At 39.7% G+C, this 12165-nt stretch overlaps 2 protein-coding genes across 3 annotated transcripts; both read left to right on the forward strand.

The window, feature by feature from the left end:
- Positions 1 to 3023: 3023 nt before the first annotated feature.
- On the forward strand, positions 3024 to 8659 carry atp6v1c1b (ATPase H+ transporting V1 subunit C1b). The gene is made up of 13 exons (XM_037474914.2): positions 3024 to 3206; positions 4343 to 4526; positions 4636 to 4703; positions 4836 to 4921; positions 5067 to 5161; positions 5333 to 5424; positions 5938 to 6036; positions 6320 to 6388; positions 6675 to 6767; positions 7118 to 7211; positions 7431 to 7528; positions 7681 to 7804; positions 7893 to 8659. The coding sequence occupies exons 2-13, from the start codon at positions 4395 to 4397 to the stop codon at positions 7989 to 7991; spliced, it is 1149 nt and encodes a 382-aa protein (XP_037330811.1). The 5' UTR covers positions 3024 to 3206; positions 4343 to 4394; the 3' UTR covers positions 7992 to 8659.
- Positions 8660 to 9232: 573 nt separating this feature from the next.
- si:ch211-215i13.3 (uncharacterized) lies at positions 9233 to 11802 on the forward strand. Of its 2 annotated transcripts, none has more exons than XM_037474143.2 (3): positions 9233 to 9579; positions 9796 to 9940; positions 10394 to 11802. In XM_037474143.2, the coding sequence occupies exons 1-3, from the start codon at positions 9243 to 9245 to the stop codon at positions 10626 to 10628; spliced, it is 717 nt and encodes a 238-aa protein (XP_037330040.2). In that variant the 5' UTR covers positions 9233 to 9242; the 3' UTR covers positions 10629 to 11802. The 2 variants fall into 2 exon arrangements, with proteins under 2 accessions (XP_037330040.2, XP_037330041.2); XM_037474144.2 differs by having other exon boundaries at positions 9241 to 9579; positions 9796 to 9920.
- The last annotated feature ends 363 nt before the right edge of the window (positions 11803 to 12165 follow it).

Raw genomic sequence — 12165 nt, forward strand, 5'->3', positions numbered from 1 at the left:
TGGTGTGTCCAAAGTCTGTGAAAATACAGATGCATCTTGGGTTCATTTTCTGGGGTTTAAATCCACACAAGCCATTACAAAAAAATAGGTCTAATGAATATCTGCAAAACAAAAACAACATAATAAAAAGTATTCACCTACCTCACTTTGGTGGAAAAGGAGATCAGGCTTTTCCTTGAATAGGGCTCCGCTCATAAACACTCTTCTCCAGACATGTTAATGTTTCTGTTGGAACACCATACTGTTCAAGTATACTCCTGTTTAAAATCCTGAAGCATTTTCATCTCATTTGCTATCTCTGTAATTGTGGTGGCTGGGACTAAATACTTTGCCGGCAAACCCAAGTAAAACCGAGCTAGATTTTCTGTGTAGGCATCTTGCACTTTATCACTCTCAGCAGCCTTACTTTGGTCTACTTCAACATCATTACTTTGGTCTGCATTACTCACATCAATTCCTTCATTCTCTGCAACATGTGCCCTCTCACCTGGAAAATACTGTTCCGCAGGTTCACACAGGTGCTATCTGGGTGACACTCCACCCTCTGTGCTATCTGGACAGATGAGATGAAAAGGATGTTTTTAAATTAAATGTCTTAGAACAGCCATTAAAGGGACAAGTTACAGTCAGACCCTCTTGTATATGGTCACTCAAGTGAGACACAAGCCGTTTAACATCTGCATATTCTCTGCTGCAAAAATTGAAGAAACACTTAAACTGCACAGACACACTCCGGTTCCAAGTTTTTCTGATCCCTGTGTCTGGGTGTGTTCGTGACACGTGAACAGCAAGGCAGTTATATGAGGAAAAGCTTCTTCCACAATCTTTTTGGCCACATGATAAAAGTATATTATTAAGATGTCTGTGTGATCTGCAGTGCTTAAGGTATTCTGTCAATGAGACGCATTTAGACTCAGACCTTACAAGCCAACATGACGGCACTCGTTAACCGGCGTCACCGGCGTTAACTATCTTTAGCCGGCCCAACTAGCCAAAACAGAGGGCTAATGGCTAAGTTATCATTTGGGGCTATGGAAACTTTAGCTAGTCCCTTGTCTTGCTAACAGGTGTTAGCTGGTTAGCTAGCTTCTAATTCTCACGGAGTGAAGAAAGTTTCAGAGCGGCATTTAGCTGGGCATTAGCCTGATAGCGGCGTGTGGAGACTGCTGAACCCGCCTTCACAATACCTGCTATTTCCGTGAGAACAACGGGGGGCTCAGAAACTGCACTAAAAGCTAAGCCCCCGAATAGAAGGTTACATTGTGCTTATCCGGTAAGGTAGCTAACGTTAAAGACAGGTTAACACAGACTGGACAACTCTTTCTAATTAAAACGATACAGAACTATATATACATAATACTATATTATTTTAGTTACCACAGAAGTGCAATAAGGTTTTTCCAACTCCGGTAAACGTCCGTTGATGACCGCTTCTTCATTCAGATGTTAGCGCGCGCGGCGCTTCATGCTCCCACAATGCAATGCGTCCTTAAAAAATACGGTTAAAACTACTGTAAAAAAATATAACGGAAAATTCCTTCACATTAACACGGTACATTGTACCTTATATTTACGGACTTTTCTTACAGTGTGTTATCTTGGTTTTTGTTACAGATACTCTGAGAGACACTGTGTTCATAAAACAATGTGGCCTAGAAAACCACAAAGCCTAAACAAAAGCGAAAGTCCCATATGAAAGCTCTCCAACTGATAATTTCACGAGCTTTTTTTTCAGAAACAAGGCCACTTAACTGTAAATTCATGCGGTACAATCATGCTCATTGGCATGAGGTTACTTTTTACGGCAATAGACCATCAATAGTTCTAAAATGAGAGAGACAATATACTGTATATTAGTTAAAATATTTGGGATCTGATTATGACTGCACGGTTAAAATAAAATGAAAAGCAAAATTAAAGCCTTTTATATGGGCTATTTCCTTTGATCAACAATGCAAAATTGTTTGAAATAAAGTAAGAAGATAAAGTTAACTATGTGCTCCAAGGTCCACGACAGGTTCCACGAGGACAGGATGAAATGAGATTTTATGCTTCAGTTCTGCTGAGTTAAAGGCCTTGACTGTAAGCAGGAAGGCAGGAAGAATAAAATATAAAAATGCCTGCATTCATAAACAATTCACAATACCACCAGCATATAAAATAAAAATTTAAACTATAAAATTATAACTTTTTCACAACTATGAATTAGTAATTGTAAGGGATGGTTGATTAGCTGGGCAGTTATATCCAACCTTATCAACTCATTATATGACATCTGACAAATAACAAGAGAACATCAGTAAAGAAAAGTCCAAACATTTTGGGATCCAGGGAGGTGCTGACTATTATAAATTATCATAAACTTTGATCAACTATTATTTCTTAATCTCCTCCAATGTACACATGCGGTTTACCATTTAACAGCACGCATCTGGGCTGGTTGGAATACCTTTAGTTTTATCATTAACACAAGTGGTTTTGACTATCGCACTTTGGCATGTTTTCCATGAAAAACGGCTATTCTTTAAAAAAAAGTGTCTGCTGGCATACCATCCTGTTTAACCCTGAAATATTGTTATAGTAATTGGTTTTAGTGAAAAAATTGTATAATTGTGGTATAGCTTGAATGATAATGCTTAACACAAACACACATGCTACCTTTGACGATCATTTAATGGTCATCAAAAATACTATAGTGACTTTTTAATCAAAGCGGCTTAAATAATCAAAACTTGATTAAACAAAGCGTAGAGCATGTGATCAAACATAACTAATATTATGCTTGTGTTAATAATATGAAGCAAACAAATTAAGTCTCAGAAAAAAAAGGTTTTCTAGTTTCCGTCCCGCTGCATCTTTACAAGTTTAATAGGAGGATCTAGAACCTAAAACTACACTGCATTTGTACTAAAAAAAATAAAATCTCACATTATGCCTTCGACCACTGAACAGCTAATCTTTCCGTTTTTTATGTCCGGACATTGAATCTTACACGGGTTTGATGGTCACGTGAAGGCCGTGCACTGCGCATCACCCGCTGCGCAGACGCACAACAACTGTCCCGATCAGCTGACTACGACTGAAACGCTATGTTGATGTGACTTTGTGTCGAAAAGCTTTTGTTATCTGCGCTATGAACGGGAAACTGACTCAGTTGAACTGAATCTCGCCGCGTGGACCAAATTCTAAAGCCACAGACGTCAAAGGTGAGCACGGAAATGTACCGATGAATGACGTCGTGAGAGACCGCGATGCCAACCAGCTCGTTTCGGTAGTGCGCTATCCGGGGATTTTTACAGGCATGAATCAGGTGCTAATATACGTCGATTTTAAAATGTGAGAATGGTCAACGGACCGGTCCAACATAAAGAGCAGCATCCCGTGGTCACGTGTTGTTCATGGTGTTTAGTTAGGAGGAGGGTCAGCATTTACCATGTCCTCTGTATAAACTGATCACATGACACACAATAAGCAGACACGGAGGCCAGTCTCTGCTAAGTTTTACTATTGCAACAACCAGTGTCTAGATTACAATACATTATATACGTATACGAGCATAACATGTTGCAATCATAGGGTTGTGTGAGGACGTTATTTAATCAGAAGCTAAATAGACGTCAAAAGAGGAACATGTTCTTAAAATGGCTGTGATTCATGATATTCACACATCCGTCCTCTAACTGTAGAGTGGTGGAAAAGTATTCATACCCATTACTCAAAGGCACAAAGGCATGTGAAAATACTCCGTACCTAACATAATGAATAAAATACAAGTCACGTGTTACAGTTAACGGTAAAGGTACTAAAGTAATATGTACAATAAACTTGAATGTCAAGAGTTGAAATTGACATCATGCAAAGTTAATGTATCATGTATAATATCGTATTTCTGGTAAGTAAAATGCACGGAGCTTTAAATCTCACAGTTTCAGGATGAGCCAATTTCAACTACTTTTATAAACATTATTTTTAGATTTTCAGAAACTGTTAAACCGGTCCAAAACTGGAATGTTTTTTTTGTGGACAATCTGCACATCAAATGCCTTCCAAATACAAGTAATTAAAGTTTCTGTTGCAAGAAACACCGAAATGCAATATTTTAAACACAACGGCTAAATACATTTAAAGCTGTAAAGGAATATCTAGCATGTTGTAAATGATCTGAACAGTAATAATTCAGATGGCTGAATGATTTTTACCGTCTCGTGGTACGCATCATCATCCCAATTCTCTTCCTACTCTCCCTCCTTCTCAGGAGGTCACAGTTGACCACAAAACAAATGCCCTGGCACCATTGCCAGAGCTCTACTGATCTACTCTGTCTTCTTCTCTTATTCCTCAGTGACTTCATCAAACACATACATCAAAACGGACATTCCCTTCCACCCACAGCCATGACAGAATTCTGGTTGATCTCTGCTCCGGGAGAGAAGACGTGCCAGCAGACATGGGACAAGCTGATGGTGGCCACCACACGCACCAACAACCTCTCCGCTAACAACAAGTTCAACATCCCCGATCTCAAGGTCAAACGCAGCATCCATGTGTTTTCCCCACTGAAGATATTGCACCTTCAAGTAGCCTTGTGGAGTTCTTATTGTTAATATTTTTGTGTGTTTTGCCTCTTATTAACAGGTCGGAACACTGGATGTCCTGGTGGGTCTGTCCGATGAACTGGCTAAACTAGACACCTTTGTGGAAAGGTAAACCTCTGGGTGTTAAAACCTTGCAGGAAGAGGTCGTAAAATCTGTTATTGAGCAGGAGACAATTGTTCACATAACCAAAAACCACATTTGTTGCTTCTCTTGTGTTTATTCCCCGTGTTGCGTTTCAGTGTGGTGAAGAAGGTCGCTCAGTACATGGCTGATGTCCTGGAGGACAGTCGAGACAAAGTCCAGGAGAATCTTCTCGCCAATGGAGGTTAATGCCGTTTTCTCACTTGTAACTGACTGGACAAACAGTGTTGTTTTATTTCACTTCAAATTAAGGCGTTATACATGCTTGTGTGTTCAAATGTACAATCATTAAGTCTGAGTAATGCAGATGAGTTTAATCTGTTCTTCAGTGGACCTGGTCACCTATATCACCAGATTTCAGTGGGACATGGCTAAGTACCCGATCAAACAGTCGCTGAAAAACATCTCTGAGATCATCTCCAAGGTAAAAATCTGCTGTTTCGATGTTTCCGGTGATCCAATCGTAGTTATTATGTATCATATGTTTGGTGCGGAAAATAATCCTCACTGAAGAAACAATTATGTCTGTTTATTCTCGTATATCATATATTTATCATATTTGTATGCTTATTACACTTCTTATTGTTATTGTTAGCAAGCGAGTCAGATAGACAATGACCTAAAGGCCAGAGCTTCCGCCTACAACAACCTGAAGGGAAACCTGCAAAATTTGGAGAGGAAGAATGCGTGAGTTATAAAATAATAATAACGTCTGTTGTCTATCACTTGTTTGCGTCGACTAAAGCCCAACACTGTGGCACTTCTTTAGCTTTATTACAATTTATTGGGTTGTACTAGCTTTGGTTATTTTCCTGTACAGCGGGTCATTGTTAAATTTAGTCCACCTGTAATATTTACCTTGATGGCAGCATGTATAAATGTCCTCCTTGTCCTACACACAGCAGTTACAAACAGTAATCACAGTAAATATTTTTCAGTTTCCTCCATAACATTAACTTCAACAGCCGTAACGCTATATATTTGACACCCTCTCTGAGCTGCCATCATTTCCTGCCGTAGATTCCAAAAGTTAATGTCACCCCTTGATGTTTCAACTCTAAGGAAGACAAGATTGAAATAAAAAAAAAATGCTTTGTTAAATTTGTACAATACCTCTGGACTCCAAACATTGTTAATAACAGTATTTGTGTGGCTCTACGAGAAAGATTCAAGTTGCACGCTGCATGTGTCATCCTTTAGAGGGAGTTTGTTGACCAGGAGTTTGGCCGACATAGTAAAGAAAGAGGATTTTATCGTGGACTCTGAGTACCTCATTACCATGCTGGTGGTTGTCCAAAAGTAAGTACAGTTACATCAATATCTAAATGTGTAATACATGGGGCCATTTATGGAGTAGTTGATAGTCATTGATAGTCATTTAAAAACACACCCAGAGAAAATAATTACACTTCAGTCACCAATGGTAGGTGTACCAGAGGCTTCTTCCGCCTTTTATCTCCACCTATTTAGAGTATGGAAATGGTCAAATTTCATATGAATTATCAGTGTTGGTATGAGCCATGGAAGGTATTTTGTAAATGTAAAATACATTGCTGTTGTCGTTTGCTTGCCCCCTAACCAGGACAGGTTATGCTGACTGGCAGAAGACGTATGAGACCCTGGCAGAGATGGTTGTGCCACGCTCTACAAAGTAAGCTACCTTGTTTTGTTAGTTTCCTTTGAAAAACGTAGGAAACAAGTCAACAAATAAAGAAGACAATTTTCTTTCTGTGACACATCTGAATTTAAAACATCTGAAATTGTTTTTTTTTAAACAACAGAAAGCTTTAGACTAAATAATATGCAGGCTATTCAAAGTGTATTTGACATTTGTTTCTTTTTTAATGAATGTGGTATTTTTTTCCTCAATGGGGCTCGAGCAAAGGCATTAAACAGTCCAGGAATATGAGATTACCACATTCCATCTTCTCCTCCAGGCTGCTGTTTGAGGACCACGACAGCGGTCTGTTCAGTGTCACGCTCTTTAGGAAGGCTATCGACGACTTCAAGCACAAGGCCAGAGAAAACAAGTACATTCTTATTATCTTTTTCTTGAGCTGTTTTACCCGCCCCCCCCCCCTGTCCCCCTGAGGGATCCTGGTTTTGGATTTCACATTATATTTCTCTTTTGTGTCTTTGTAATGATAAAATGTCACCAATGCCACTTCATTGTTGCATCACGTATTTGGTAACACACGAGCTGGCTTGTTATGCTCTAAAAAAGACTGCCGTTCTATTATGAGCTCGATCTGCTAGCAATTGACACACTTTCTCCAATTAGCATGACTGGGATCAGTGTGAATGTATTATGTGTCTGTATGTAGCCCTTTCAGTCGTGTGTTTGTACATTGATCGCTGATTGTTGGGTGTCCTGTACTAGGTTTACGGTGCGTGATTTCCAGTATAATGAGGAGGAGCTGAAGGCCGACAAAGAAGAGATGACACGTTTGTCCACTGACAAGAAGAAACAGTTTGTACGGCTGCTGTTTTCTGCATATTTAGCAATAGTGGAGAAGCAAAAAGGTTTTTTTACAAAGTGGCTGAAAGCCTGAAACCGCTTTGATATAATCCTGCAATCATTCTCACTGCTAATTCACACCGACAATTCCATTAAAAACATTGGGAATTTCAGACAGTTGACAACTATACATTCTTTGTCAGAAAATATTAAAATGCCTTTTCCATCCACCCAGGGGCCTCTGGTACGATGGCTGAAAGTGAATTTCAGCGAAGCCTTCATTGCATGGATTCACATAAAAGCCCTTCGTGTGTTTGTGGAATCAGTCTTAAGGCAAGTGACGACCCAGCAGCATGAAACCTCAGTGAAGTGCATCAGTCCACCACTCTTTGCATACATTGGAAATCTATAAAACCTTTAATATAATATTTGTTTGTTCTTGTTTCCTGTGTAAGATGGACTGACATCTGTCTTGTTTTCAATAGATATGGACTGCCAGTGAACTTCCAGGCCATGCTGCTGCAGCCCAACAAGAAGAACATGAAGAAGCTGAGAGAGGTGCTCTCCGACCTGTACAAACACCTGGACAGCAGCGCTGCCATCATCGATGTGAGTTCACGCACTCTTTGACACTTAATTATTGCAGAAAAGCAGGCAAAAAAAAGACTTTTTGTGTGTGTGTGTTATTATTTTGTAGGCCGCTATGGACATCCCAGGGCTGAACCTGAGCCAGCAGGAGTACTACCCCTATGTTTACTACAAGATTGACTGCAACTTGCTGGACTTCAAAGTCTAGATACATTTACCATCATCTCACTATCTGTTCGTTAGTGTTCTGATGTGCCATGCCCACATCCCCAAGCCTTTGATTATTTCCACCTTGATTTTCCTGTTTTCATTGGCAGCCTCTTTTCTCTGTGATGCTCCTGGTACATTCCGAGGTCCATATTGAACAAGTTGTTGGACTTCTGTTCTAATGCACTTGACAAATATGGGCTGTGCTCTTTGTCCTTTTTCTCTTTCTCGTCGTTCCATGCTCTCCTCTCAGCCTACTTTATTAAAAGCAACACAAACGGTACATATATGGGGAGGAAAATATATGTATGTTTAACATGGTATTTATTTGAAGCCTTTAAACTCAGTGAATATGGTTTTGTTTGGTTTTGTTTAGTTTTTGAAAGTGATATGTCTTAGCTCCATTTAAGGAATATCTGTTTACAAGTAGATGTGGATCGTGTTCCCCCCCATAACCAAGCTGTTATCCTGTGACATGCTGAAACGGATCATTTTACGGTGTCAAGAAGCAATAGGTTTGCTGATTATGTGCTCTTATCATTTCCGTATCAGAAGTTGGAGAAAAAAAACATGACGGGTCTATGTGCAAATACTGTATCGTCAGTACAACTAAGAATTACCACATATTTAAAATAAATGTTAAAAATAAATATTCTATGGGAAACATAACTGTCTTTGGCTCACTGTACTTTTTTAAGGAATTATCAGATGTTTTTAGGCTGAACATCGAAATCACTAACGATTCTAGGAAGAGAATAAAGTATATGAAGGAAACCATGGATACCATTTTTAAAATGAATTTGGAAAACAAATGGTTTATCAGAACAAATATTTGAAGAAGATTTTCTATTGAGTCACGTTTGACACGGTTGTACTACGGATTGGATCAAGATAAGTACCATATTTAGAAAACAACAAAAGCTTATTAATCCACATAATATACATAAAAAGGAAGTCATTAATACGGTTTTTATGAAGAACATTTTCTCTGCTCTGTAGCTTTTAGTGTTTTTTCATCTTTTTAGTGTTTTGTATACATTTCTCGACTACTTAAATATTTATTATTATTTAATCCCATATCAATTAATAAAACATGAATCAATATTGCATTTCTTTCTGTACATTGATAAACACAAAATCCTATTCTCGCAGACGCTTAACCCGCAACTCGGCGCACATTTGCGTGATGACGATGGTGACGTAGTGGATATCCCTCGCAGCCTATCAGCGGTCAGAGTGGGTGCACTTGGTGATGACGCAGGTAGCTCTGGTGGGTATCGACGCTGGTCAGCTGCCGTCGGTGGAGAGCGGCGTCAACATCAGCACCGCAGCCCGACGATGGAGACCGAGCCACGGATTGAGCCGCAGTAGAGACCCGGGAGAGGATGCTGCGGCCGTCGTGAGACGACCCCGAGCCGCGTTCAGCCCGTGTCAGCCGCACCTGCCGTGGATGATTGTCCCGATGGGTTGTGGAGGAAGTCGGGCGGACGCGATCATCGAGCCGAGGTACCATGAGAGCTGGACCAGGGAAACGGAATCGACGTGGCTCACCAATACGGACGTCGAGACCTCTCTGCCAGTAGCAAACAGTAAGAGCCCCCGCCTCCGTTTCATGCGTTTTCCCTGCATCGTCTCTCAATGCATGGAACGTGAGAAAACAATGCACAACAAAGCTAAATGAACCACTCTGCTGCCAGATGTTAACTCCTTGTAAAAGCAGTCTTGCATTTATCCTATTGTCTTCGTGTTGTATGAAGCAAGAATCTACGGGGTTTGATCATCAAGACCCTTAATGTTGTCCAAAGGTAAAGCTCTGGAGGCCAGCCTGAGAGAGAAGAGGATGGTGAACACAGGCACCCAGTGTGGGAAGCAGGCCCTCACGTCCACCAGTTCCAACCACCAGAGGAGACCCAGACGCTCCTTGAGTGATGTAGGTGTCACTGGTAGCAGGTATTGGCCAAACAACAGCCTCTATCTCTGCACACTCAGGGAAATACAGGCTGTGAGACCAAACATCTCTCCGCTGACATTGTATGTTTCATATGCAAGGTGTGAAATTCCTTCTGTCAGGCTGCTCTGCAGAATAAAACTCCAACTTTATTGGAATCAGTAAATTGATGAATGCCAAGTTTTAAATTTGACAATTGCATGTTTTAAATACATCATTGTTAAAAAATACATTTTTTAAATTAAAAAATATCTTAAAATCAATCAATCTTAAAAAAAACAACCTAAAAGTTACATTTTCAGCAAGAGAGAAACATTGATCTTTGTGTTTTATTAATTTAACCTTCCACTCAAGTGACAAAGGGTCTCAGTAGGGCACTGTCTCCCATTTGCTCTCTGTCCAGTGTGGTGACATTTAGATGATGTGACATTCAAAACTCTCACATCTTCCCACAGCAAACCACTCGTGAGTCCAAGAGGAGGGCATCAAAAGAGGCAAGTGCGTTGTCTAAGGATGGGCAGCCCGTCAACATCAACAGCAGCGGAGACGCCGAACCTGAGAACGTGTGTGATGAAAGATGAAGAAAAGCCAAATCCCTGTGAGGAAGCAGATGGCGGCCGGAGCTTTGAAAAGTTCACCAGAAGACGGGACGGTGATTCACAGACTTGTGCGGATGATATTTGCTCGTAACTTTGCAGGACTTTGACTGTCGATTTTGGTGACTTTACAATGAAAGCACCTGCATAATGTCTCCATCCAAAGATATTGGGATGCTGCATCCTTGTTGTGCCATTGCAAATGCATGCGTGAGGTGAAGGAGAGAGTGCATCACAAAAAGCGTGCACGCTCTCCCCGCCACGCTCTTCTCCCGTGCTTATGGTGCCGGTCAGGGAATGAGTCACTGTGTTAAGCCAATTTTAAAGAAAACTAGAACAGACCGTCCCATATGCACATGATAATCACAGTCTGCACAACAAATGTTTTCTGTGTGGGGCTTTCCTTAAGAATTTGCTTCAGTTCTTTGTGCAAGTATATTCCTTTTATTGTGAATGAAAAACAATGATGATGCTGTTGAACCTCAGCTAATGCTGTAAATGATTTTCTTTGAAATTACCCTGAAGTGCTGTTTAAAAACTGAGATTTGGAGGATTAATCCTTGAGGGCTGAAGACTGTCATTTCCAGCCTTCTCAAGATAAAGAAACAATTACACCCGCATGTGCCTACATCTTGATCTGAACTGCTCCTGTTTTCACTTAGAGAGTTGGTTTTGTTCAGTATTGTATGTTCTCTTACATTTTCTTTTATGTTATATTATGCTAAATTTTAATATTACAATGTACTGAACTGGTGAGTCATCTGTGTGGCTTACACTGATCTGCATGTTTAAATCAATCTCATATTGTTTCAGCATTGGTGGAAAATGTAGATCAAGTAAGGTGATTTAGAATGGGTCTTCGGGAGAGGGAGAATTATGGCCAGAAGATGGCGAAGTTGAACTAACATTTTCTGCTCATGAACACTGTTGCTTGTCAATCAACTGAGACAATGATGTTTGAATGTGAACAGGCAAGTTTTTGTGATGGAAAACAACATTTAAACACCACAGTATTTTTCTTTGAATTAAAATTGTTGTTAGTTTTAGTTTCATAAGTTGTGATACTCAGAGAGAGGTGAGATGTGTAGTAATTTCTCTTTACTGCCACAACCGCATAATTAATTAGCCTAAATCAATAACTTTCTATTAAGAAATTGATGTGTTTCAATTCCATTTAGATGCATTCCTACTACTGAATAATTGTTTTTGTATGGATAGCATTACTATGTAAATCATCCAATTGCAAGAAAACAAAAGCAGTTGAGTTCTTACTTTGTTTTATTTTTATCCAAGAGTTCCTTAAGAACATACGCAAGCATAAAAGACTGAACAAATGCCCCGCCATTTATTCCATGGAATAAAATACATCTACGAAGAACAACTTAGTCTGTGAGCTCTCACTGCTCTCACCATTATATTATAAATAGGCAATGGTAATAATATTTAGTAAAAATATATAATATATCCACATTACTGGGAGCTACATCTCAGTCAGCAAGAAATGGTATATTACTGTAAAACTGTAAAAACATACAGGTAGTGTACAAGTGTTTGCTGTAGTAAAATAATATTTTTAGTTTTTACGAGTTTTCAAATAAACTAAATGTACATTGTGTCCAACAATCCAAACC

The sequence above is a fragment of the Pungitius pungitius genome, chromosome 17 (genome assembly GCF_949316345.1).
Source record: "Pungitius pungitius chromosome 17, fPunPun2.1, whole genome shotgun sequence".
Lineage (NCBI taxonomy): Eukaryota > Metazoa > Chordata > Actinopteri > Perciformes > Gasterosteidae > Pungitius > Pungitius pungitius.